The sequence below is a fragment of the Myotis lucifugus genome, unplaced genomic scaffold (genome assembly GCF_000147115.1).
Source record: "Myotis lucifugus unplaced genomic scaffold, Myoluc2.0 scaffold_418, whole genome shotgun sequence".
In the NCBI taxonomy this organism is placed as follows: Eukaryota; Metazoa; Chordata; class Mammalia; order Chiroptera; family Vespertilionidae; genus Myotis; species Myotis lucifugus.
Window position 1 is genome coordinate 280,085 of NW_005871466.1, and position 20,002 is coordinate 300,086.

At 46.7% G+C, this 20,002-nt stretch overlaps 1 protein-coding gene across 22 annotated transcripts in view; it reads right to left on the reverse strand.

Annotated features, from left to right (window-relative positions):
- The window catches only part of ACTR3B (ARP3 actin related protein 3 homolog B), a 57,029-nt gene that overhangs the window by 5,818 nt on the left and 31,209 nt on the right, over positions 1-20,002 (reverse strand). For 7 of the 22 annotated variants that reach the window (XM_023743893.1, XM_023743892.1, XM_023743900.1 and 4 more), the window contains 5 exons: positions 12,093-12,188; positions 11,177-11,284; positions 8,310-8,453; positions 5,172-5,345; positions 3,206-3,298 (listed from right to left, as the gene is read on the reverse strand). In XM_023743893.1, the coding sequence (XP_023599661.1) occupies positions 3,206-3,298; positions 5,172-5,345; positions 8,310-8,453; positions 11,177-11,284; positions 12,093-12,188 (615 nt within the window). The other 15 variants (XM_023743906.1, XM_023743907.1, XM_023743895.1 and 12 more) reach the window with 13 other exon arrangements.

Below are 20,002 nucleotides of genomic sequence, written 5' to 3' on the forward strand. Positions count from 1 at the left end.
TTTTAGAAAAAGAAGACCAGAGGCGCTCACCTCTTTCTTCTTTTAAGAAGAAGAAGACCCAGAGGCCCACACCTCTCTTTTTTTTTACGAACAAGAAGAGCCAGAGGCCCACACCCTGCTCCTCACTCTTTCACACAAGAAGAGACCCAGACCCCCACCTCCTCTTCTCTCTCTCAGAGACAAGAAGACCCAGAGGCCCACACCTGCTCCTCGCTCTCACAGATAAGGAAACTCAGCTAATGCTGAGATTTAGAAGTGGGGAAAACAAGGTGGACAGTTTTACTAAACCTCAATATCCAGTCTGTCTTCAGTTTGCCCTTCTTGTGGGTATTACTGGAGGACATTCAAGGATATGCAATAAACAACAAAAGAATTATAATTATTTTCACCCATAAATAACTGTCTATATAGAAAAAAAATTTCCAGTAATAAAAATAACACTTTTTAACTATAAAACTTCAAACAATTTTAAAAGACAAAAAGTAGAAAGTAAAAGTTATTCATCTGCCACCCCCAAAGACATTTTATTTAAGAGGTTGACATATGAAGAATCTGGTCAAGATGGCAGCATAGGTAAAGGTGGTACTCGCATCCTCCCACCACCGCATCAAAATTGCAACTAAATAACAGAACAACCATCATTGAGAACCACCTGAAATCTAGCTGAACAGAAGTCCTATAACTAAGAATATAGAGAAGAAGCCACATGGAGTCTGGGGATTAACGGTGGAACAGATGAAGCAGAGGGTCAAATCAGCGATTTGGAAGATAAGAAAGCAGAAAATACCCAATCAGAACAGCAAAAGAAAAAAGAAGCCAAAAAAAATTAGGATAGTACAAAAAGCCTCTGGGATAACTTCAAGCAACCAACATTCCCATCATAGGAGTGCGAGGAGAAGAGCAAGTAACTAAAACCCCATGTGAAAAAATGATGAGAAAAACTCCCCCTCCCTGGTGAAAGAAATAGACTTACAAGTCCAGGAAGCACAGAGAGTCCCAAACAAGATGAACCCAACGAGGCCCACACCAAGACATCTTAATTAAAATGCCAAAGGTTAAGGACAAAGAGAGAAACTTAAAAGCAGCAAGAGAAAAGCAGTTAGTTATATACAAGGGAGCACCCATACAACTGTCAGCTGATTTCTCAACAGAAACTTTGCACACTAGAAAGAATTGGCAAGAAATATTCGAAGTGATGAATAGCAAAATCACTCTACCCAGCAAAGCTATCATTGAAAATTGAAGGACAGATAAAGAGCTTCCCAGACAAAAAAAAACTAAGGGAGTTTCTCAACACTAAACCAGTATCACAAGAAATGTTAATAGGTCTTCTTTAAGAAGAAAAAAAGACCCAACATACGAATAATAAAATGACAATAAATACATGTCTATCAACAATTACTTTAAAAGCAAATGGATTAAATACTTCAATCAAATGATATATGGAGGCTGAATGGATAAGAAAACAAGACCCTTATATATGCTGTCTATAAGAGACCCATTTCAGATTAAAAGACACATACAACTGAAAGTAAAGGAATGGAAAAAATTATTTATGAAAATGGAAACAAACAAAAGCTGGGTAGCAATACTTATACCAGACAAAATAGACTAAAACAAAGCCTATATGACAAGAGACAAAGAAGGACCCAGTAATTCTACTTCTGGGTATTTATCCCAAGAAATCCAAAACACTAAATCCAAAAAACTTGTGTCCATATGTTCATTGCAGCATTCTTTACAATAATCACAAAGTTTGGAAGAAACTTAAATGTCCATCAGTAAATGAAAGAATAAAGAAGTAGTGCATATATATAATGGAATGAGACTCGGCCATAAAAAGAACAAAATCTTACCATATGTGACGGCATGGATGGACCTAGAGGGTATTACGCTAAGTGAAATAAGTCAGACAGAGGAAGACAAAGGCCATATGATTTCACTTATATGTGGAATCTAAAAAAACAAAATAAATGAACAAGCAGAAAAGAAACAAACTCATAGATACAGAGAATACTTTGACAGTTGCCAGGTGGGAGGGGGGCTGCAGGATGGATGAAAAGGAAAAGGACTAAAAACAAATCAAAGAATTGATATGATAAAAAAGTTTAGCATATATCATTCAGAACCTTTGCTTCTATAAATATGCAAACTATATTTCTATATGAAGTGAAATACTATGTGCAAATTTTACAACCTGCTTGTCCAGCTATCAGTATATTCTCACATCTTTTCATTTGCATTTACACTGATTTACCTATTTCTTTTTAAAGGCTGTATAGTATTCCATCTTATAGATCAGGAGTGGGGAACGTCCGGCCCACAGGCTGCATAAGGCCTGCAAAATCAATTGGTCTGGTCCTGCCAAGGCATTAGGGGTGAGTTAATTAAATGTTTAACCAAATATAATAGGCTGATTTTTAAGTGGATAATTTTGTATGGCTCGTGAATTATGTTATAAATATCCAAATGGCCCTGGGCAGAAGAAAGGTTCCCCACCCATTATAGATGAAAAAATGTATTGGGCCCTCTTTACTGAGCCTGAGTCCTCCTCTGTAAAATGCGGCTGCCTAGACCTGAGTAAGGGGAGACGCAGTCTTGAGGCTGGGATGAGGCATGACCCCCTCACGCAGAGGTTTAAATGCTCCAACGGCGGCTAATTGACCATCCCTTTCTGCTCTCAATATGTGGCAGTCAGCAATATTTCCTTTTATCCTGTAATTACATGGATTAGCATTTTCTCAAGTTCAAAAGTCCCTCCAAAGACTTTGGAAAAAAATATTACATGAGCGTTTTCTAGTTGGTTGCTCTATCTTCTTCTGGCAACACCACATTGGCACTAAACCTAAATACGCATCAAACAAAACCAGTAGAATTCATGGAAATCAGAGAGGAAGTATCACTTTTCTCTCAATCAACACATATAGTTAAAAGGGTCCAATTTAAAATAGCGTAACTTGCCAGATGAGAATAAAAGATACTAGAACAGTTAAACTAATACTTCTGGTTTACTGTCATTCTTCCAAACATCTAAGGCATCCCCACTTCAAGAAAAAAATTTTGCCATTACACTGGCCTTTAACAAATCCTGTAAGACAGGAGGTGAACCAGGAAAGTCTGCATAACAACGTTAATGACCTATTCTGAGGATGGTGGGCCAGCAGCTGTGGAATGAGCTCGGAGCCCTTACCCCAGCAGCTCCTACCTTGTACAGCGGACGGCGCACATCGATGGGACAGTTCTGTATCACTTCGTCAACAACGTCCGAGATGGACTCCATGAAGTCTGGGTTGGCAAACTACATTTCACATAAATACAAAGGAAACATTACACACTTCTCTCAACAGGACAAAACAAGAGCACTTTTTAAAAAGTAACTTTAACAAATACAGAATTTACTATACCTTTAAGCACTTCACATGGGAATGAACAATACGTCAAGTGAATCCCATGTGACTGTGTGCACGGACTGATGACAACATACGCCCCCTCAAGAGATGAAATGTGGGGTTTAGTGAAGGAAAAATATGAAACAGTAACAAAAGCAGACCAGCCCTGCATCACAAATACAGTGAAACGTATGGTAAGAGACTGTAAAAAGCATGTACATGTGTGTGAAATAATGAAACACTATGAATATGAATGAGTACATCACTTATGAATACTAACTTATGAAAAAATTATCCAAGATACAGAAAATAAAAAAACATGGTCAATGAAAGGTCACTGTATGGTGGCTTTAAAATGTAACGACTGCCCTGGCCAGTGTGGCTCAGTGGTTGGTATGTCCTCCCATGCCATTCCCGGTCAGGGCACAAGCCAAGTTGTGGGTCTGATCCCCAGTCAGGACACACACAGGAAGCAACCAATCAATGTTTCTCTCTCACATTGATATTTCTTTCTCTCTCTCTCTCTCTCTCTCTCTCTCTCTCTCACTCCTCCCCTCCCTCCCTCCCCTCTCCTTTCCTCTCTCTCTAGAGTCAATGAAAAACATATCCTTGGGTGAGGATTTTTTTTTTCTTAATGTAACAATGCCCTGGCCGGTTTTGCTCAGTGGATAGTGTGTCGGCCTGCAGACTGAAAGGTCCCAGGTTCAATCCCAGTCAAGGGCACGTACCTCGGTTGCAGGCTTGATCCCCAGCCCTGGGTCCGTGCAGGAGGCAACCAGTCAATGTTTCTCTCTCTCTGTCTCGCCCCCTCCTTTCCACTCTCTCTAAAAAATCAATGGGAAAATATCCTTGGGTGAGGATTAACCAAAAAAACTTTAGCTTATTTAACTTAGGGAATTTAATCTGAGGAAACAGCATTGACATTCCATTTGAAACATGTTTTAAAAGTCGAAGGAAAGCCTTAATGTGCACTATTGCTGGGAGGAGGTCACATCCAGCCGCTCACCAGCTGTTCCCTGGGCATGGGCAGCTTTATGTCTATTTCAATCACTAATATCAAGGGCATGAGTGGAGGAGTATGATATTATTAGATTACAATACTGGACACATTTGTGCCATTTCCCAGTACATCTAAAAAAACAAGTAGTAGTTTACAATCTACCTATTAAATACAAACTGAATCAGGCAGGAAAATATACCAAAATATTTTTAAGTGCATTTTATTTAAATTTTAAAATGCTGCCCCTTAATTACTGCTTCCACAAAAGTAATAATTTGTGACTCCCAGCTAAAATGACGATAGCTGTGATTCTTACAGACGGCCCTCAGACACAAGCCTTAACTAAGCGTCAGCGGGGCCGCGGCAGGCAGGTGTCCTGGTTAGAAACTGGGTTAGGAAGGGCGATCACAAAAGATGGAAAGGGAACGGTTACATCATCCACTCTGACAGAGGCAACTTGCACGCGGTCCTGAGAGTAACTCATTTTCATATTAGTGTGCGATTCGTTTCAATTCCATTATCTCCTACTGCTCTTCAAACTTCTTCCTAACCACTCGCGGCATAATCAATGGTTCGCTATTTACAGATAATCGAGCCTATGGAGAGCAGGGGCACAGTCAGTCACGCAGACAGACGGCCCAGGGGCTGTGACCGTCACAGGGCCTGTGCGCACCAGCTTCCTCACTTAGCCGCAGCCAGTGATGAGAATCAGCTTCACACACACGAGGTGGCAGTATTCCTCCATACATGAAGTGCTGCAACGCCACAGGCAAGCACCTCACCTCGGGGTGGAAGAAAATCTCGGGGCCCAGGAACCGTTCGTAGCCCACATCCACCACGAACTTCTTCTGGTTGATGGCATTGATGCCTGTGTACTGCTTGATCCACTTCCCGGGGTCCAGGTCGTACTTGGCAAATTCCTTGACGATGTCAGGGCAAATGTAACAGTATTTCTCCTGCATGCACACACACAAAGACGTCACCAGGCATTAACAACCAACCCAGAGCCTCAGACAAACACCCAGTAACCCCAGCATTGAACACACCCCTGGACTGAGTCCTGCCCACACCCCTAACGCCAAGCCTCACGGTCGTCATCCTTCACACAAGGCATGACTACGCTTTGATGTTGGACCTGTGAAGCTGCTTGTTTCAAGGTGTCTACTAAGTATGTTGTCTCCATCACCTCTTTCTTTATTCCTCTTAGGCACCTACATGGCACCTGCCCCGGGTACCCACTACCATGGCCCTGGACCAGCTGGCCTGCACTGCAGCCCCGCCCACTGAATAAGGCAGACATGATGCCTGCCACGGCCACCGCCAGCTGTTACCCTGCTGTGCAGTCTGCCAGTACAGCGCGGCCATCAGCTGCACGGAGAGTCTTCACTGCTGAGGCACGAGTGAACAGACACACAGATCCCGGCCCTGGGGCATGCGCTCTGGCTGAGAGTCCATAACAAGCAGGTGACACGGCAGGTTATAGGTGGTAGGGGCCATGGAAAAAGAAGAGGCAGACTTATGCAGGACTGGACTATGCTGCTGGTGCTGCTGCTGCTGCTGCACGAACGTGCCCGTGGCTTTCACCTTGAACCACCAGCCTAGACGTGCAATGTTTCGTCTGAATCTGGCGATGCTCACTGGGCTCCTTGGGTGGGCACCTGTCCTTAGAGCTAACCTCTGTCAAGCTGCAGGTGGCACATGAGTACCAGCTTCCAAAAGTCAGCTTCCTGTGGGCAGACAGCAGAAGGGGGCACCTTGTACACAAGGAGTGAGACTGACAGAGCAGCTATAGATCACCATGGAGACACTCAAGCCATGCCCACTCAGGAATACGCAGGGACCCAGAATGGCTTCCGTGTCTCCAGGTGATCTGCACCTGCTGGGTCCGTCCTACTCCCTGCGTAGATGGTGCCCCCAACCCCAGGTGGGAAGGCAGCACATGGGCGCTCGTACACATTTTGGAAGAACCTCTGAAGGTGTTTTCTGCTATGAAGTTTGAAATTTCCTAGACTCCCTGAAACATATTCCAGTTTCACCCTTGACACTGTAACAGAATTGTGAGACTGGTGGGCAGGGTTTGTTTATACAAACTGTGTTCCCTGACAACAGAGAGTGAGCCATTCGACAGTTAAATCTACCGATGGAGACAGAAGCATTGAGCTGTCCTCAGAGGCCTGGTCAATTTCCAACGGCACCTCAACTGGCCTAGTGACAGCACGAAAGGCTTCAAGGGAAGGTGGGTGGCGTGTGCAGACCTAGACTGGAGTTCTGGACTCACGCTACGAGAACGGCGTGCCACGGTCCACACAGCCTCAGGCCTGCTCATGCCCATAGGCCACGGCCAGGGCAGTAACACAAGGCAGGCACTTCTGCTCCACACTCCCCAGGGCCTCTGCCTTCACAGAAACAAGTGAGGCGGAACCAACGGCAGGGCCCACAGCCACCCAGCAGGGCCAGTGCAGCTGATCTCGAGAGCTTTACCAAAGGAGTCTCTTTTCTCCTGACCTCTGCAGCCTCGACAGCCGGCTCTAATTCAAGGTCAGGATAGGACCCCAGAGAGCCAGTGAGTAAAGCCAATGCCACTGTGAGGACGAGAACGCAACCTCCTGAGCCATGCCACTCAGGAATCTTGACTGAGAAAGGGAAACTCACGCTCACCAGTCGACCCCTGAGTGTCAGAAACAAGAGGTTCCATTCTGATTGACATTTGTCACAGATATGGGGTGGCCAGGGAGCTTGGGTCAAATCTCCAATTTTTTTTTTCACTGAAAAAAGGCAAGGAAAGGAAGAGGGGAATTCTTGGGAAGCATTTTAGTCTAAAAGAAAGTCTATGATTCTTGGGTAAACTCTCCCCAGCTAGAAAGGGCTAAGTGTCCGGTCTGCCCGGGGCCGTGCTGTCCAGTTCAGCGCGCCCATCCCGGGAAACCGTGGGCCAGGACAGCGGGGCAGCTGGCCACCTGGCTTGCCGGAGCCCTGACCTACACCAGTGCACCCTGTTGTTACCCAGAGTGCCGTGCAAATGGGGGCCACCTCTGATGCTTCCTGTCCTTCAACCAGCAGGGTTCCCGGGAACTAAGCCGAGGAAAGCAGTGGGGGAGCGCCCCTCACTCCCCCTGCAGCTCAAAATGACAGGAGATGCTCAAGCTCATGGCACACCCACGCGAAATTCTTCTTCAAAAACAAACTAAATCCTTCTCTCTTCATCTACATAATAGTTATCCTTGCATTCCTAAGAATCTCTTGCATTTTTACTAGAAAAGTTCCCTTAAAAGGGTTTGTCAACTGAAATGGACAGTTTAGTAACAGACTAAACTGGTCAAGTGAGCACTTAAATATGTCCTGACAAGCCATGCTCCTTCTTATTGAATTGATTTCATTTTAAAGCTTCCTGTAACTTTTTTAGCATGGTGACTAGAGTCCAGAAAATACAAGTGGACTGTGTTTCATGATTCTCGAGCCTGGAATGACTTGTTCTGAACTGCAGTTAAGGGGGTGCAAACCACACCCAACAGGGATGGGAAACGAGTTTGACACTGGCCAATACCCAGGACCCCTGGCGTCACTGCTGCTGCTGCTAGTGCCTCGTCCAACCGTGGAGGGAGCTGCAGACGATCAGGTAACTGGAGGCCCTATCTAATCAGGCTCCAATTAAGTGAGGCTGCATCCATAGCACAGGCTCAGTCTGGCCATCAAGCCGTTCTCGTCTACACTGGAGCCTCCACGGCTGATGTTCCGAGGAAGGGCCTGAGCTGTCAGTCTTTCGGCCCTTACTGAACTCCAGCGGTAAACAGATCAAGACCCACATTCACGGAGAGGAAGCAGGGAGAGTAAGCGGGTGGGAGCGGGGTGGCGGCAGCGGGGAAGTGTGCAGCCCCATTTCTCCTCCACCCCAAACCAGCCCATTCCCCGTCCGTTTTTACCTTAATGGCTTTTGCGGTCTCCAGTGACTGCTCAGGAGGGATTCCCACCTCCCTCTCCCTTAGCAGCTGTTGAATGAAATACGTAATATCTCTACCTGCAATCGGGATGTGTTTGATGCAGCTTCCGATTACATAACCTTCCGCCTGGGAAGAGAGGAGGCAGAAGACTGTGTGAGCAATCCCAGGGGCTCCTGCCCTGGCGGCCCTGACACGCGATTACAGATCCCCACATGGCTCCTCGGGCGAGGTCCTTAAAGTGACTGCACTCCCAATCCCGTTACCATGACCTGCCCCCCCCCCCCCCCAGCCCCATAAGCAGCCAGAACAGTGCTTTCATCAGGAATGTGCTCGGAAAACCACATTCCAAAAACGGATGCTGCGTGTCGGAACCGTGAATCCAACCTCACTTTGTTCCTTAACAGAAAGCATTTTACCTGTAAGCTGCTAAGCCAACTATAAATCTACTTGTATTTAAGGATCTGTTAACATGCTTCAAGCCAGGACCTCTGCCCACAGTGCGGGGCAAATGACCCCTTGGGGTACAATACAGAGTCAGTGCAGTACGCAGCCCAGCACTAGCACTGTGAGGCCATTTACTAAGCACCCGATAGACAGCCCCGAGTGTGGGGCTAGGAGTGATTCTGTAGTTCCCTTAACACTGTGTGTCTGAGACCCGCTCACTGGGGGCCTCCCTGGACCGTGGCACTGTCTGCTGGTGCCAGGAACGGGCCACAGCCCAGCACCAGCCCCTCCCCAACCTTCCAGGGAAGCCACAGGCTGTGGCACACCCAGCTCGCCCGACAGGGACCGACAGTCAGAGTGGATCCCTCCTACCACAGTGTCACAGACAAGGACGTGGCACTCCAGTCCCCAGGACAGCACTGCTTCCGTGCCCCACGCCTGGGAAACAGGGGGCCCGGCAGGGGGCCGCTGACTGCACTCTGCGGTGAGAGCCACCGGCAGAGCCACGTGAGGGCGCGGACAGCTGCTGACCCCTCAGGTTTCTTTCCGATGTGCCTAACGTCTGGGAGTAAGAGAAGATGTGGCCTTCCCACAGTCTAAGTTATTTATAAAATATTTTAAGAAATAGGAAAAAAGAGGGAGATAAAAGATATGTCCAAATTATTAAAATAGTAAAGATCAACTTACAGTCCTAAGAATATCAGCTAACACAAACTATTCACAATTATTATACTCCCTGCATCACATCTAACACTTTCTAAAAGTAATCCAGCCAGTGTTTACTAACATGAGCTTCGTCTCAGATTCAAAACACTCGACACCCCGTCCAAGGACAGGCAGACAAGTGAATTAGGCTAGGCTCCAGGATGCGCTATTACATAGCTACTAACTATTTTCACAGAATACTCAGCCATAAGAAACACTACTAGGGATAGGTCGGTAAGCAAGCTGTAAAGTTAGGGTTGTGTTGTACAATCAGGACACAGAACCGGACACAGGATGCTCCAATTTCGCTGAAAACGTCACGCGTTGTGTCTAGGAAACGAGCTTAGAAGACTCTGCAACCAAAGCCACGGTGCGCTCTCTGGGTTAGTTCACGGGTATTCTATTTCCTCCTTTACATTTCTCCATTTCACCCTAATTTTGTACAACATGTAATTTTTTGGGAATACACTGAATTATGATACAGACAAAAATGTTAAAGCGACTCTCTCTGTGGGCCTCGACACCGAGTGAACCAGTTTTCCTTTCTCCTCCTCAACCGGAAACACGGGAGAGAGGGCAGCAGGCCCCCGCGCCCAGCGGTCCGTCTGCACTGGCCTCCGAGGGGAGGGCCTGGGAAGGGGCAGGCGCCGGGATCCTCGGTCAGCACTGCTCTCACGGCCAGGGCAGCAGCGCGGACACGCCTCAGCAGCTCCTACAGGAGCAAGGGGTGAGGCCAGCTGCGGGCTCCCAGCACAGAGAACACTGGGAGGGCGCGTGCAGTCCTGCCCGTCCCTCCGGATTCTGCTGCAGAGGGCACCGGCTGGGGGCACATCCACCCTTTACCTGTTCCTGGAGTTCTGACCCTGAAGGAATTAAAGCACGTGAGCATATCCTAGCTGCGACCTCCTGAAACGAAATGCTATTTTTCAATGAAAGTAAATGATTTGTTTTTTAAAAAGCCCTAATTTGTCTTTGCCAAAGGTGTTATACACACAGACACCTGTATATACAAACAGCGTGCTTGTAACCAACGTGGATAACCGGTAACGGCTGCGTCTGGGAGGAGGGCCTGGAGATCAGGAATGAGGGCCAGGTGACTCCCCTGGACACCCTCTCCAGAGTTCCCATTTCTTTTCAAAAACAACTTTAAACAATTCGTTTAAATAGTTTATGGAGGGTGGGGGAGAAACAGAAGTCTCTTAGAGCCCCAATTAGGAATCACTTCTCTAATATTCTGAAATGTAAAACCAGACAGCGGCACTGCAGACCACTCTGCAAACTGAAAGGTGCAACCCCTCCTCTCAGCTCTCACATAAACTCTCAAACCCCAGCAGCGCCTTGTCCAGAGCAGAAGCTGGTTAAAGCCACCCACGTCTTGTCCCGGAACAGAGAGAATCCTCTGGGTGGCCCAGGCTCGGAAGGTGAGCAGGAAAAGCCCCCAGGGACCATGACCTCATGACCCCAGGGGCAAGGCAGAGTCCTGCTGACCCCTCCCAATGGCTGCCGTTCGAACCAGAAGCTGCCCCTGCACATTTAAAACTGCGACGGCCACGGATTTTTTCTCCTCTTATTCCCTTGTCTAAGTACAGCTATGACTTTAAAAGTGGTATTTTAAGCAGAAAAGCTTTTTTTCCTTTAATTGTTCCCTTACCTCCAATCAGGTGAGTCCTGCAAAGAGAAGCACTGACCAGTCTGCTTACCACTGGGATGGCGTGGGTGACCCCGTCCCCGCTGTCGATGATGATGCCTGTCAGCGTGCGCTCGCCGACCTGCCGAGACGTCCACGACGCTGCCAAGGCCAGCACTGCCTGGACAGGACACAAGCGTCAGCACGGGGAGCGGCCTCAGGTCCTCTGCACGCTCATGCTCAGGTCAAGCAATCGGTCCTTCTCCCCGACTGAGGCTAACTCTCCCTCTCCATCCTTCACCTCCCCCCAAAATTCAAATCCCAACCTGGACAAGGACCATGTGTACTTAAACTGGAGGACTCAAGTTTTCAACAAAATAAATCAATTTTTACCCAAAAAAAGCCAGTGAGGTGGGGATTTTACTATGGAGTCAGAGGGTGGTGCTTCTCACCCACCGTTCCCGGTGCGGGTCCATGGACGGCTGCAGTTCACTGGCCTCACACCGGATACTGGTTCCCCACCAGGGCCGTCTGCCCCCGGGACACTGGGGAGGCCTGGTGCCGTGTCTGTCACACTTGGGGAGATCGGGCGGGTGCTATTTCTAGGGGGTCAAGGCCAGAGGCTGCTAACCGTTCTGCTCTACACGGGAAGCCCCAGCACAGAGAACTGCCCATCCTACCCTGAGCTGGAAACCTGGTCTGAGATGAATGCAGAGTAGGGTGTGTGTAAGTATGTGTCTGTCCTTCTGTGTGTGTCTGTGTGTCTGTGAATGTGTGTGTGTTTGCGAATGTGTCTGTCCTGTGTCTGTCTGTGTGTCTGTGAATGTGTGTGTGTCTGCGAATGTGTCTGTCCTGTGTCTGTGTGTCTGTGGATGTGTGTCTATCCTTCTGTGTGTCTGTGTCTCCATGTCTCTGGAATCACCATGCCGTCCTGTAGATATTAGACAGTGAAAGTCCTTTGGGAATCATAAAAATAACTTTGCTTTTACCTGAACTGCAATGTAGAGTCCTGGTACATTAAAAGATTCAAACATAATTTCTGCAAGATATTCTCTATTTTCTGGTGTGTTCAGCGGAGGTTCTGTCTGTAAGAAAGCAGTCACTGTGTTCAGTATTCACCCAGATTTCATGTAATTGCATGATCATCAGGATGCTGTAGAGCACCCTCCCTTTGCAGATGGCATAACCAATGTGGTTCCTTAAGAAACCTGGCCCGGCCGGCGTGGCTCAGTGGTTGAGCTTCGACCTATGAACCTGGAGGTCGGGGCACATGCCCAGGTTGCAGGCCCAATCCCCAGTAGGGGGTGTGCAGGAGGCAGTAGATCCATGATTCTCTCTCATCATTGATGTTTTTGTCTCTCCCTCTCCCTTCCTCTCTGAAATCAATAGAAATGTATTTTTAAAACAAAAGAAAGAAAGAAACCTGACTGTGGGGCTCAAAACCTGGAAGATGCAAAGACCTCTCTGAACAATGCTGCTCTTTGTGACCACCCAGACCAAGAACGAGTTAGTTACGGAGAAGAAAGCTTGATCTTTGATAACATAACACCTGAACCTCCTGAGACTAACCTGCAGCAAGTTGCCACAGGCAAGAAACACTCAACCAAGACTGTGAGGGCACCGGGAGAACACCAGGGACTTCAGATCTCAGAAGAAGGGCAGAGTTCTCCAGAGCACAGGCAGGCAGCCCTGCTTAGAGCAAGAGCCGATTAAGCGGGACAGCCGCAGACGCTGCCAAACCCCCTGCCACCAGAGCCCAGAGCAAGCTCAGACAAACGCCTTTGCCTCCAGCTGTGAGGCAGAACCCCAGAGAGAAGCGGCTTCACCCACACTGCCCCCTTCCCCCGACACCGGCCAAAACCACACACAGCTAGTCCAGGAAGAACTCTCCTCATTCAAAGATGAGGAAAGAAACTAGGCAAAGATATATAAAAACTAAAGAAAAAGAGAAAAGTCACAGGAAAAACAAATGGCAGACAAAAGACTCTTCCCCAGAAAAATATAAAAATAAAGCAGATAAAGATCAAAGACATTTCAAAAAATTCAAATATCTATCTACACTAATAAAAGCATAATATGCTAATTAGACCGGACATCCTTCTGGGCGTCCTTCCTTCCAGACAAAGCAGCAGAGGGTGGGGGCTGAGGCAGCGGCACCAGAGGCCCCCAGCTGCCGTGGCGGCGGGCGGGGGCCGGGGCCAAGGCCGGTGCATGAATTTCGTGCATCGGGCCTCTAGTTTTAAAATAATAGCCATGACCAAATAGGAGGAAATGACAGGATTACGGAGAGATAAAAAGAATAAATAGCCTGGCCAGCATGGCTCAATGGTTCCTGGTCAGGGCACATGCCTGGGTTGCGGGTTCGATCCCCAGTAGGGTGCGTGCAAGAGGGAGCCGATCAATGATTCTCTCTCATCACTGATGTGGGTTTTTTTTTGGTTTTTTTAATCCTCACCCAGGGATACTTTTCCATTGATTTTTAGAGAGTGGAAGAGAGAAGGAAAGACAGAGAGAAATATCGATGTGAGAGAAACACATTGATTGGTTGCCTCCTGCATGTGCCCCAACCACAGGCTGGGGAGGAGCCTGCAACCGAGGTACATGCCCTTGACTGGAATTGAACCCGGAACCCTTCGATCCTCAGGCTGACGCTCTATCCACTGACCCAAACCAGCTAGGGCATCGCTGATGTTTTTATCTCTCTCCCTCTCCCTTCCTCTCTGAAATCAATAAAAATATTTTTTTTAAAGAATAATAAACCTGCTTTTTGCCATTCAGTGGTATGATGTAAATTTTTCCATGTCAATAAGTATAGGTATACATCACATATTTAAAGCTGCAAAAGAAAAAAAAACAATAAATAAAAATTATCTGGGGGTGGGGAAAAAAATGGCGGAGGTTTAGACGGACGTGTCGGTGCTTTGTCTAGGAGCAGATAAGGGCGAGCAGCTGAAACGGGTAACATACAGCCCGAATAAGCAGAGGAGATTCAGCTGAGAGACAGTCTGCAGCCAGGAAAGACAGAGAACTCCTAGAAAAAGGGGACGGTTAGAGATTGAGGCTGAAACCTCCCCCCGGGCGCCGGCTCAGCCACGAGACCGCGCCATCTTGAGTGGCTGTTACCGGCATCCAGAGATCGGCTACTAACCCGGAGGCAACGGCTCTCAAGCAGCGCGACTACATGAACTCAGACGAGCCCTGCTTCTCCCCACGGAAAGGTTAGACTTCCCCCAAAGGTGCGGTTTGCAATTCAGGTTGGAGAGAGGAACGCGCGCTCGGGGAGAAATCTGCGCCCCACAAAGTCCGCGGCCGTTGGGGCCAGCGTGACCCCACAGTGGGGAAGGGCTCCCACAGGGCTGCTGGCAGAAGGGAACACTATAAATAAGCCCATAGTTGGACTGGATGCAAAGGGGCAGCCTCAGATTTTGCCAGCCGGCCGGCTACTTGGTGCCAGGGGCCAGAGCGCACGCAGAGACTCCGCGCAGATCTGGAAAGTGGAGCCCTGCGAGTTCGCACAGCTTCCCAGGCTCTTGTTTACACACTTCCTCTTAAATCTGTGCGTTTGATTGTTGAACCCAGTGCATGGGATTACCCAGTTGGGGTCACTAGCAGAGCCTGTAGGGGAAGGTTGTTTTTGGGGAGCCTGGGAAACAGAGCTGGGAGTGGCGACTGGGGAACCAGCTCTGGGCAGAGCTGGTTCAGGTACAATAGAGAACTCCTGGTCAGAGAGGACTTATAGCCTCGGAGGTCAATCCAGACACACTGCCACCCAGAGGCAGAGCCACGAACTGACTCTTCTGTAAATACAGATAAAGGCAGTATGGGGAACCAATACGGCCTGCCTTAAAATCAGGACTGTGGCTTACAACACGGAGGAACAGTGTATCAGAGGGAAATTCAATATTCTCCTGAATACCTGGCGTGCCAAAAAGAAGTGTAGAAGATCTGAAGCACCTTCATTACTGCACATTTTTATTTTTATTTTTTTAATTATTTTTTCACCTTTTAACTAAGAAACCATTTTTTTTCTTTTCTTTTTTTCATCAACTGATTTTACCCTTTTAATTACTACATTTTTATTTTTAACCAGTATTATTACTGCTACCATTTTAACATTTTTTAAAGTGTCATTTTATTTTCTCTTTATTTTATTTTGGGACTAATGTTCTCCATTCTATTTTCATCGTTCCTTTAGCAACATTTTTCTCTACCTCAATTTTGCCTCTGTGCTAAAACCCTCTTCCCCACTTTTTCCCTTTTGTTGTCCTGTTTCTCTTACCCTACTCCAGCTTTAGATTTTCCCTATTCTTTTTACCCCCTGTCAAAATTTCACCCTACTTATATATCCTATTTCCAATCCCCTACTCTAAATCCTTATACACCTTTCCCTTATCTTTCTTCACTATCCAAATTTTTTTTCTTCTTTTCTCTCTCTATTGTTTTATTGTTGTTTGCTTGATTGTCGAGTATATTGGGGGTTTTTTTTAGGATTGTTTGTGAGGTTATTCTGCTTATTCTTTTTATTTTTCTGCCTCCCCCCCCCACCCCGGTTATTTTTGTGCTTCTGTTTTCCCTTGCGTCGCTTGATATTATTGGTTGTTTGTAGTTTGTATTCATCTCCAGGAATCTGTTACTGGAATTTGTTGGGATTAGTGGCGGTTCTATAGGAGTTTTCTCCTCATATAAATAGTCTCTTCCCCTCTTCTACTTCATTCTCTTTTCTCTCTTACTTTTTTTTTTCTTCTTTTTTCCCCTCCCTTTTTCCAATTTCATTTTTGCACTCCCTTTTTTTTCTTTCTTTTTTCTCTTCTATCTTTTTCTCTTCTTTCTTCCTTATCTCCTAACTCTCTTAGCTCGGGTGGCCACCTTTATTTGGGGTTATTAATATCGTAAATACATTCATGTTCAGTGCCTGGTACGTTGTGCCTTGTTGTGTTGTATTTTGTGCTTTTAAATCAACGCAGCAGATCCAAGCAACAGCGGCCTCCTGATCACCACATGCTCTGTCTGGGGAACAGTTACTGTGTGTGAAGCCTCCCTCCACCAGCCAGAAGAGCTACCACAGCTGTGAACAGCACCCACCAGAGGACCTGCTACCAACGGAGGAGCAGCTGCTACCACAACCGCCCAAGGAGCAACCACAGCCCGAGGAGCCACTGCCACCCAGGGAGCAGCCACTGCCACCCAGGGAGCAGCCACGGAACGACTCAACGTCTAGATATGTCAGTGAGATCAAACATGGGTAGACAAAGAAACCCCCAAAGGAAAGAAAAGGAGGACTCGCCAGAAAAGCAGCTAAGTGAGACAGAGATATGCAACATGACGGAAAAAGAATTCAGAATAAGGTTCCTAGAGTACATGCACCGGATGTTCAAGAAGCAAGAAATAACATATGCAAGAAGCTAGAAGAAACAGGTTAAAAAATCAACAACTTAAGTAAGACCCAAGAAGAAATGAAGAGCGATATAGCTGCAATAAAAAATACCATTGAAAGTATCAACAGTAGACTAGGAGAAGCGGAGGACCAAATTAGTGAATTAGAAGACAAGGAAGCAAAACACACTCAAACTGTACTGCAAATGGAGAAAAAAATTAAAAGGCAGGAGGAGAGCCTAAGGGAACTTTGGGACAACATGAAACGAAGCAACATACGAATAATAGGGGTGCCAGAACAACAGAAAGATGAACATGGATTAGAAAACCTATTCGAAGAAATAATATCAGAAAACTTCCCTGAGGTGGGGAAGAAAAAAGTCACACAAGTCCAGAGAGTCCCAAACAAGGTGAACCCGAAAAGACCCACACCAAGACACATCATAATTACCATGGCAAATGTTCAGGATAAAGAGAGAATCTTACAGGCTGCAAGAGAGAGGCGGAAAGTAACATACAAGGGATCTCCCATTAGATTATCAAATGATTTCTCAACAGAAACACATCAGGCCAGAAAAGAATGGACGGAAATCTACAAAGTGATGCAAAGCAAAGGACTGAATCCAAGAATACTCTATCCAGCAAGGCTATCATTCAAAATTGAAGGGGAAATAAGAAGCTTCACAGACAAAAAAAGGCTAAGGGAGTTTATCACCAAAAATTATCTGGGCCTTATGGCAAAAAAAAAAAGAAAAAAAAAAAAACACAAACCCACATCACCCTTTGTTATGGATTGAAGTATGTCCCCAAAAATTCACATGTTGAACCCCCAAACCCAAGTGTGACTGTATTTGGAGATGGGGTCTCTAGGGAAGTAATTGAGGTTAACTGAAGTCACAGGATGGGGCCCTAATTGAACAGGATAATGTCTATTAGAAAAGGAAGACACCAGGCAGCTCTCTCTCACGTGAACAGAAGAAAGACCACGTGAGGCACAGAGGGAAGGCGGCCACCTACAAGCCGGGAAGACAGGCCTCCAGCAGCCAACCCTCACGGCACCTTGACCTTGGGCCTTAAGCCTCCAAGTTGAGAAAACAAGCATGTGTGTGGAAGCCACGAGCTGGTGGTACTTGTTATGGCAGTTCCAGCAGACACCTTAAAGTGGGAAAAGCACGCCAGCCTTGGCCATTAGCATACCTACGTTTACCACCGAGACATAAGGGCTCACTCACAGTCTATACAGCAGGAAGCTACGACCCAAGAATTCTACATCTGACCACGTTGTCAATCGAGTATGTTGCAAAAACAAGTCTCTTTAAACATTTGAGAACTTGGAGAAGTGGTTTCCATGAGCCCTACATGAAGGAACTATTAGAAGATCAACTTGAGCCAAACAAGAAGAGTGCAGAAGTATAGAAAAAACTGACAATGCACATGTAATCCAGTTAAGGTGTAAGATTTTTCTTTTCTGGGAGTCACAGTTACAGGACAGAATGCAAATGTCGTCAATTTAAACAGCAATAATATCAAATTGAGAGATGTGGACAGAAAAGAGGGAATATAAAGACATTGATATCCTCTTATGATGGAATCAAAAGGTCCTGCTTTAACCTGACAAAGTATCAGAGGCACTAACATACAGAAAGTCATCAATGTTAGTATTAGAGTAAGTTCAGTGACAAACTCAATCACAAGCAGGTGGCAGAGGCAAGGACAAGGGACGAAACTGTGAGGATGAGCCAGTCTGCTCACTGATCACAGCAGGAAGTAATCATCCCTAAACAAACACAGGTCAATGTATTACTTGAAATTTGAGTTACATTTAAAAACAAATTATTAGTTATGCATATATGCATACAAGTTCTTTGACTGATCTCTCCCCATCCCTACCCTCCCTCTGAGATTGGTCTGGAGTGGTGGGGAGGAGGGGGTGTGGGGGCAGGCTAGAAGGGGTCAATGGGGGGGAAAGTGGGACATATGTAATACTTTCAATAATAAAGATTTTTTAAAAACACAAGTTATTGGAAAGAATACACACCTAATGCAATGCAAAGAGAAAACCAAGCCTGAGTGTTAACAAATTAATACATAAACAAAACACACTAAAAACAGAAAGCGTAACATAAAGCAAGTGGCTAAACTAAGAGCAGCCATAGCTGTCACAGCAGCATGCAGACCAATGGGTTGACCGGGGTCAGAAGACAGTGATCTCCTCTCTCCACCTCGGTTAGCTGGAAAGATGAAAAGAGTCTAAGTACTTACAGAGCACCTGGCGTTCAATGAAAGTGAGTTATTAGTACCAAAATCATCGCAAAGACCAGTGAGCAACTCTCCCACCACAGAGGAAAAGTCTCTCAGCAAAGATCATGAAACAAAATCAAATCACACTACAAGCCAGAGACCCACCTAATCAAGGTGCCCACAGAGGTCAAAGTCAGCCCCTCCAGTCAGGAGGACAAGATCGGAAATGATCTAAAGGCCATCATGAGGAAGTGATTACATAAATTATGCCACTTCCATAGAACACAACACTTTACAGCAGTGAAAAGGGTGAGCCCCATATGCTGATATGAAACAAGCTCTGTGATAAACCGTTAACCAAGAGAAAGGTGTCTCCATACATTCTTTTTATAAGTTATTTTTAGTTGATTTGAGAGAGAGAAACATTGATGTGAGAAACATTTATCAGCTGCTCCCTCCCACCGCACCTTGACTGAACCCGCAACCTCAGCATGTGCCCTGACTGGGAATCGAACCACCAGTGACCTTTCAGTGCATGGGATGACGCCCAACCAACTGAGACACACCGGCAGGGCTACTGCATACATTCTTAAATAATCTTTTTGTTGACAATTTTTAATTAAAACTTTTTATAAATATAAGGGGGAAGGGGAGGGGCATTGTTGAGTAAGTACACAGTTTCGGTTTACACAGTGGAAAATTTCTAGACATCTGTTCCACAACAATGTAAATACAGTTAATATGACTGGACTTAAAAATGGTAGGAAGGAAAATTTCATATTATGCTTTTTATCATGATTTTTTATCTATCTATATATATAAAAGCCTAAGTGACCGTCACAACCGAACGGATGACCGAACAGGCTACATGAGGTGACCAGGCTGGCAGGGGGGTTAGTGAGGGCCGACCAAAAGACTGAGCACCAAGCTGTGTGGGGCGACCAGACCAGCAGGGGGGTTAGTGAGGGCCAACCAAACAACTGAGCAACAGGCTGCGTGGGGCGACCAGGCTGGCAGGGGGGGCAGTGAGGAGCGACCAAACAACTGAACAGCAGGCTGTGTGGGGCGACCAGGCTGGCAAGAGGGGCAGTTGGGGGTGACCAGGCCGGCAGAGTGGGGCAGTGTGGGGTGACCAGGCCAGTAGAGGGGGGCAGTGAAGGGCAACCAGGCTGCGGGGGGGGGCAGTTAGGGGTGACCAGGCTGGAGGGGGGGGGGCAGTTGGGGCCGACTGGCCGCCAGGGGGGACAGTTGGCGTGGACCAAGGCAGCAGTGGGGCAGTTAGGGG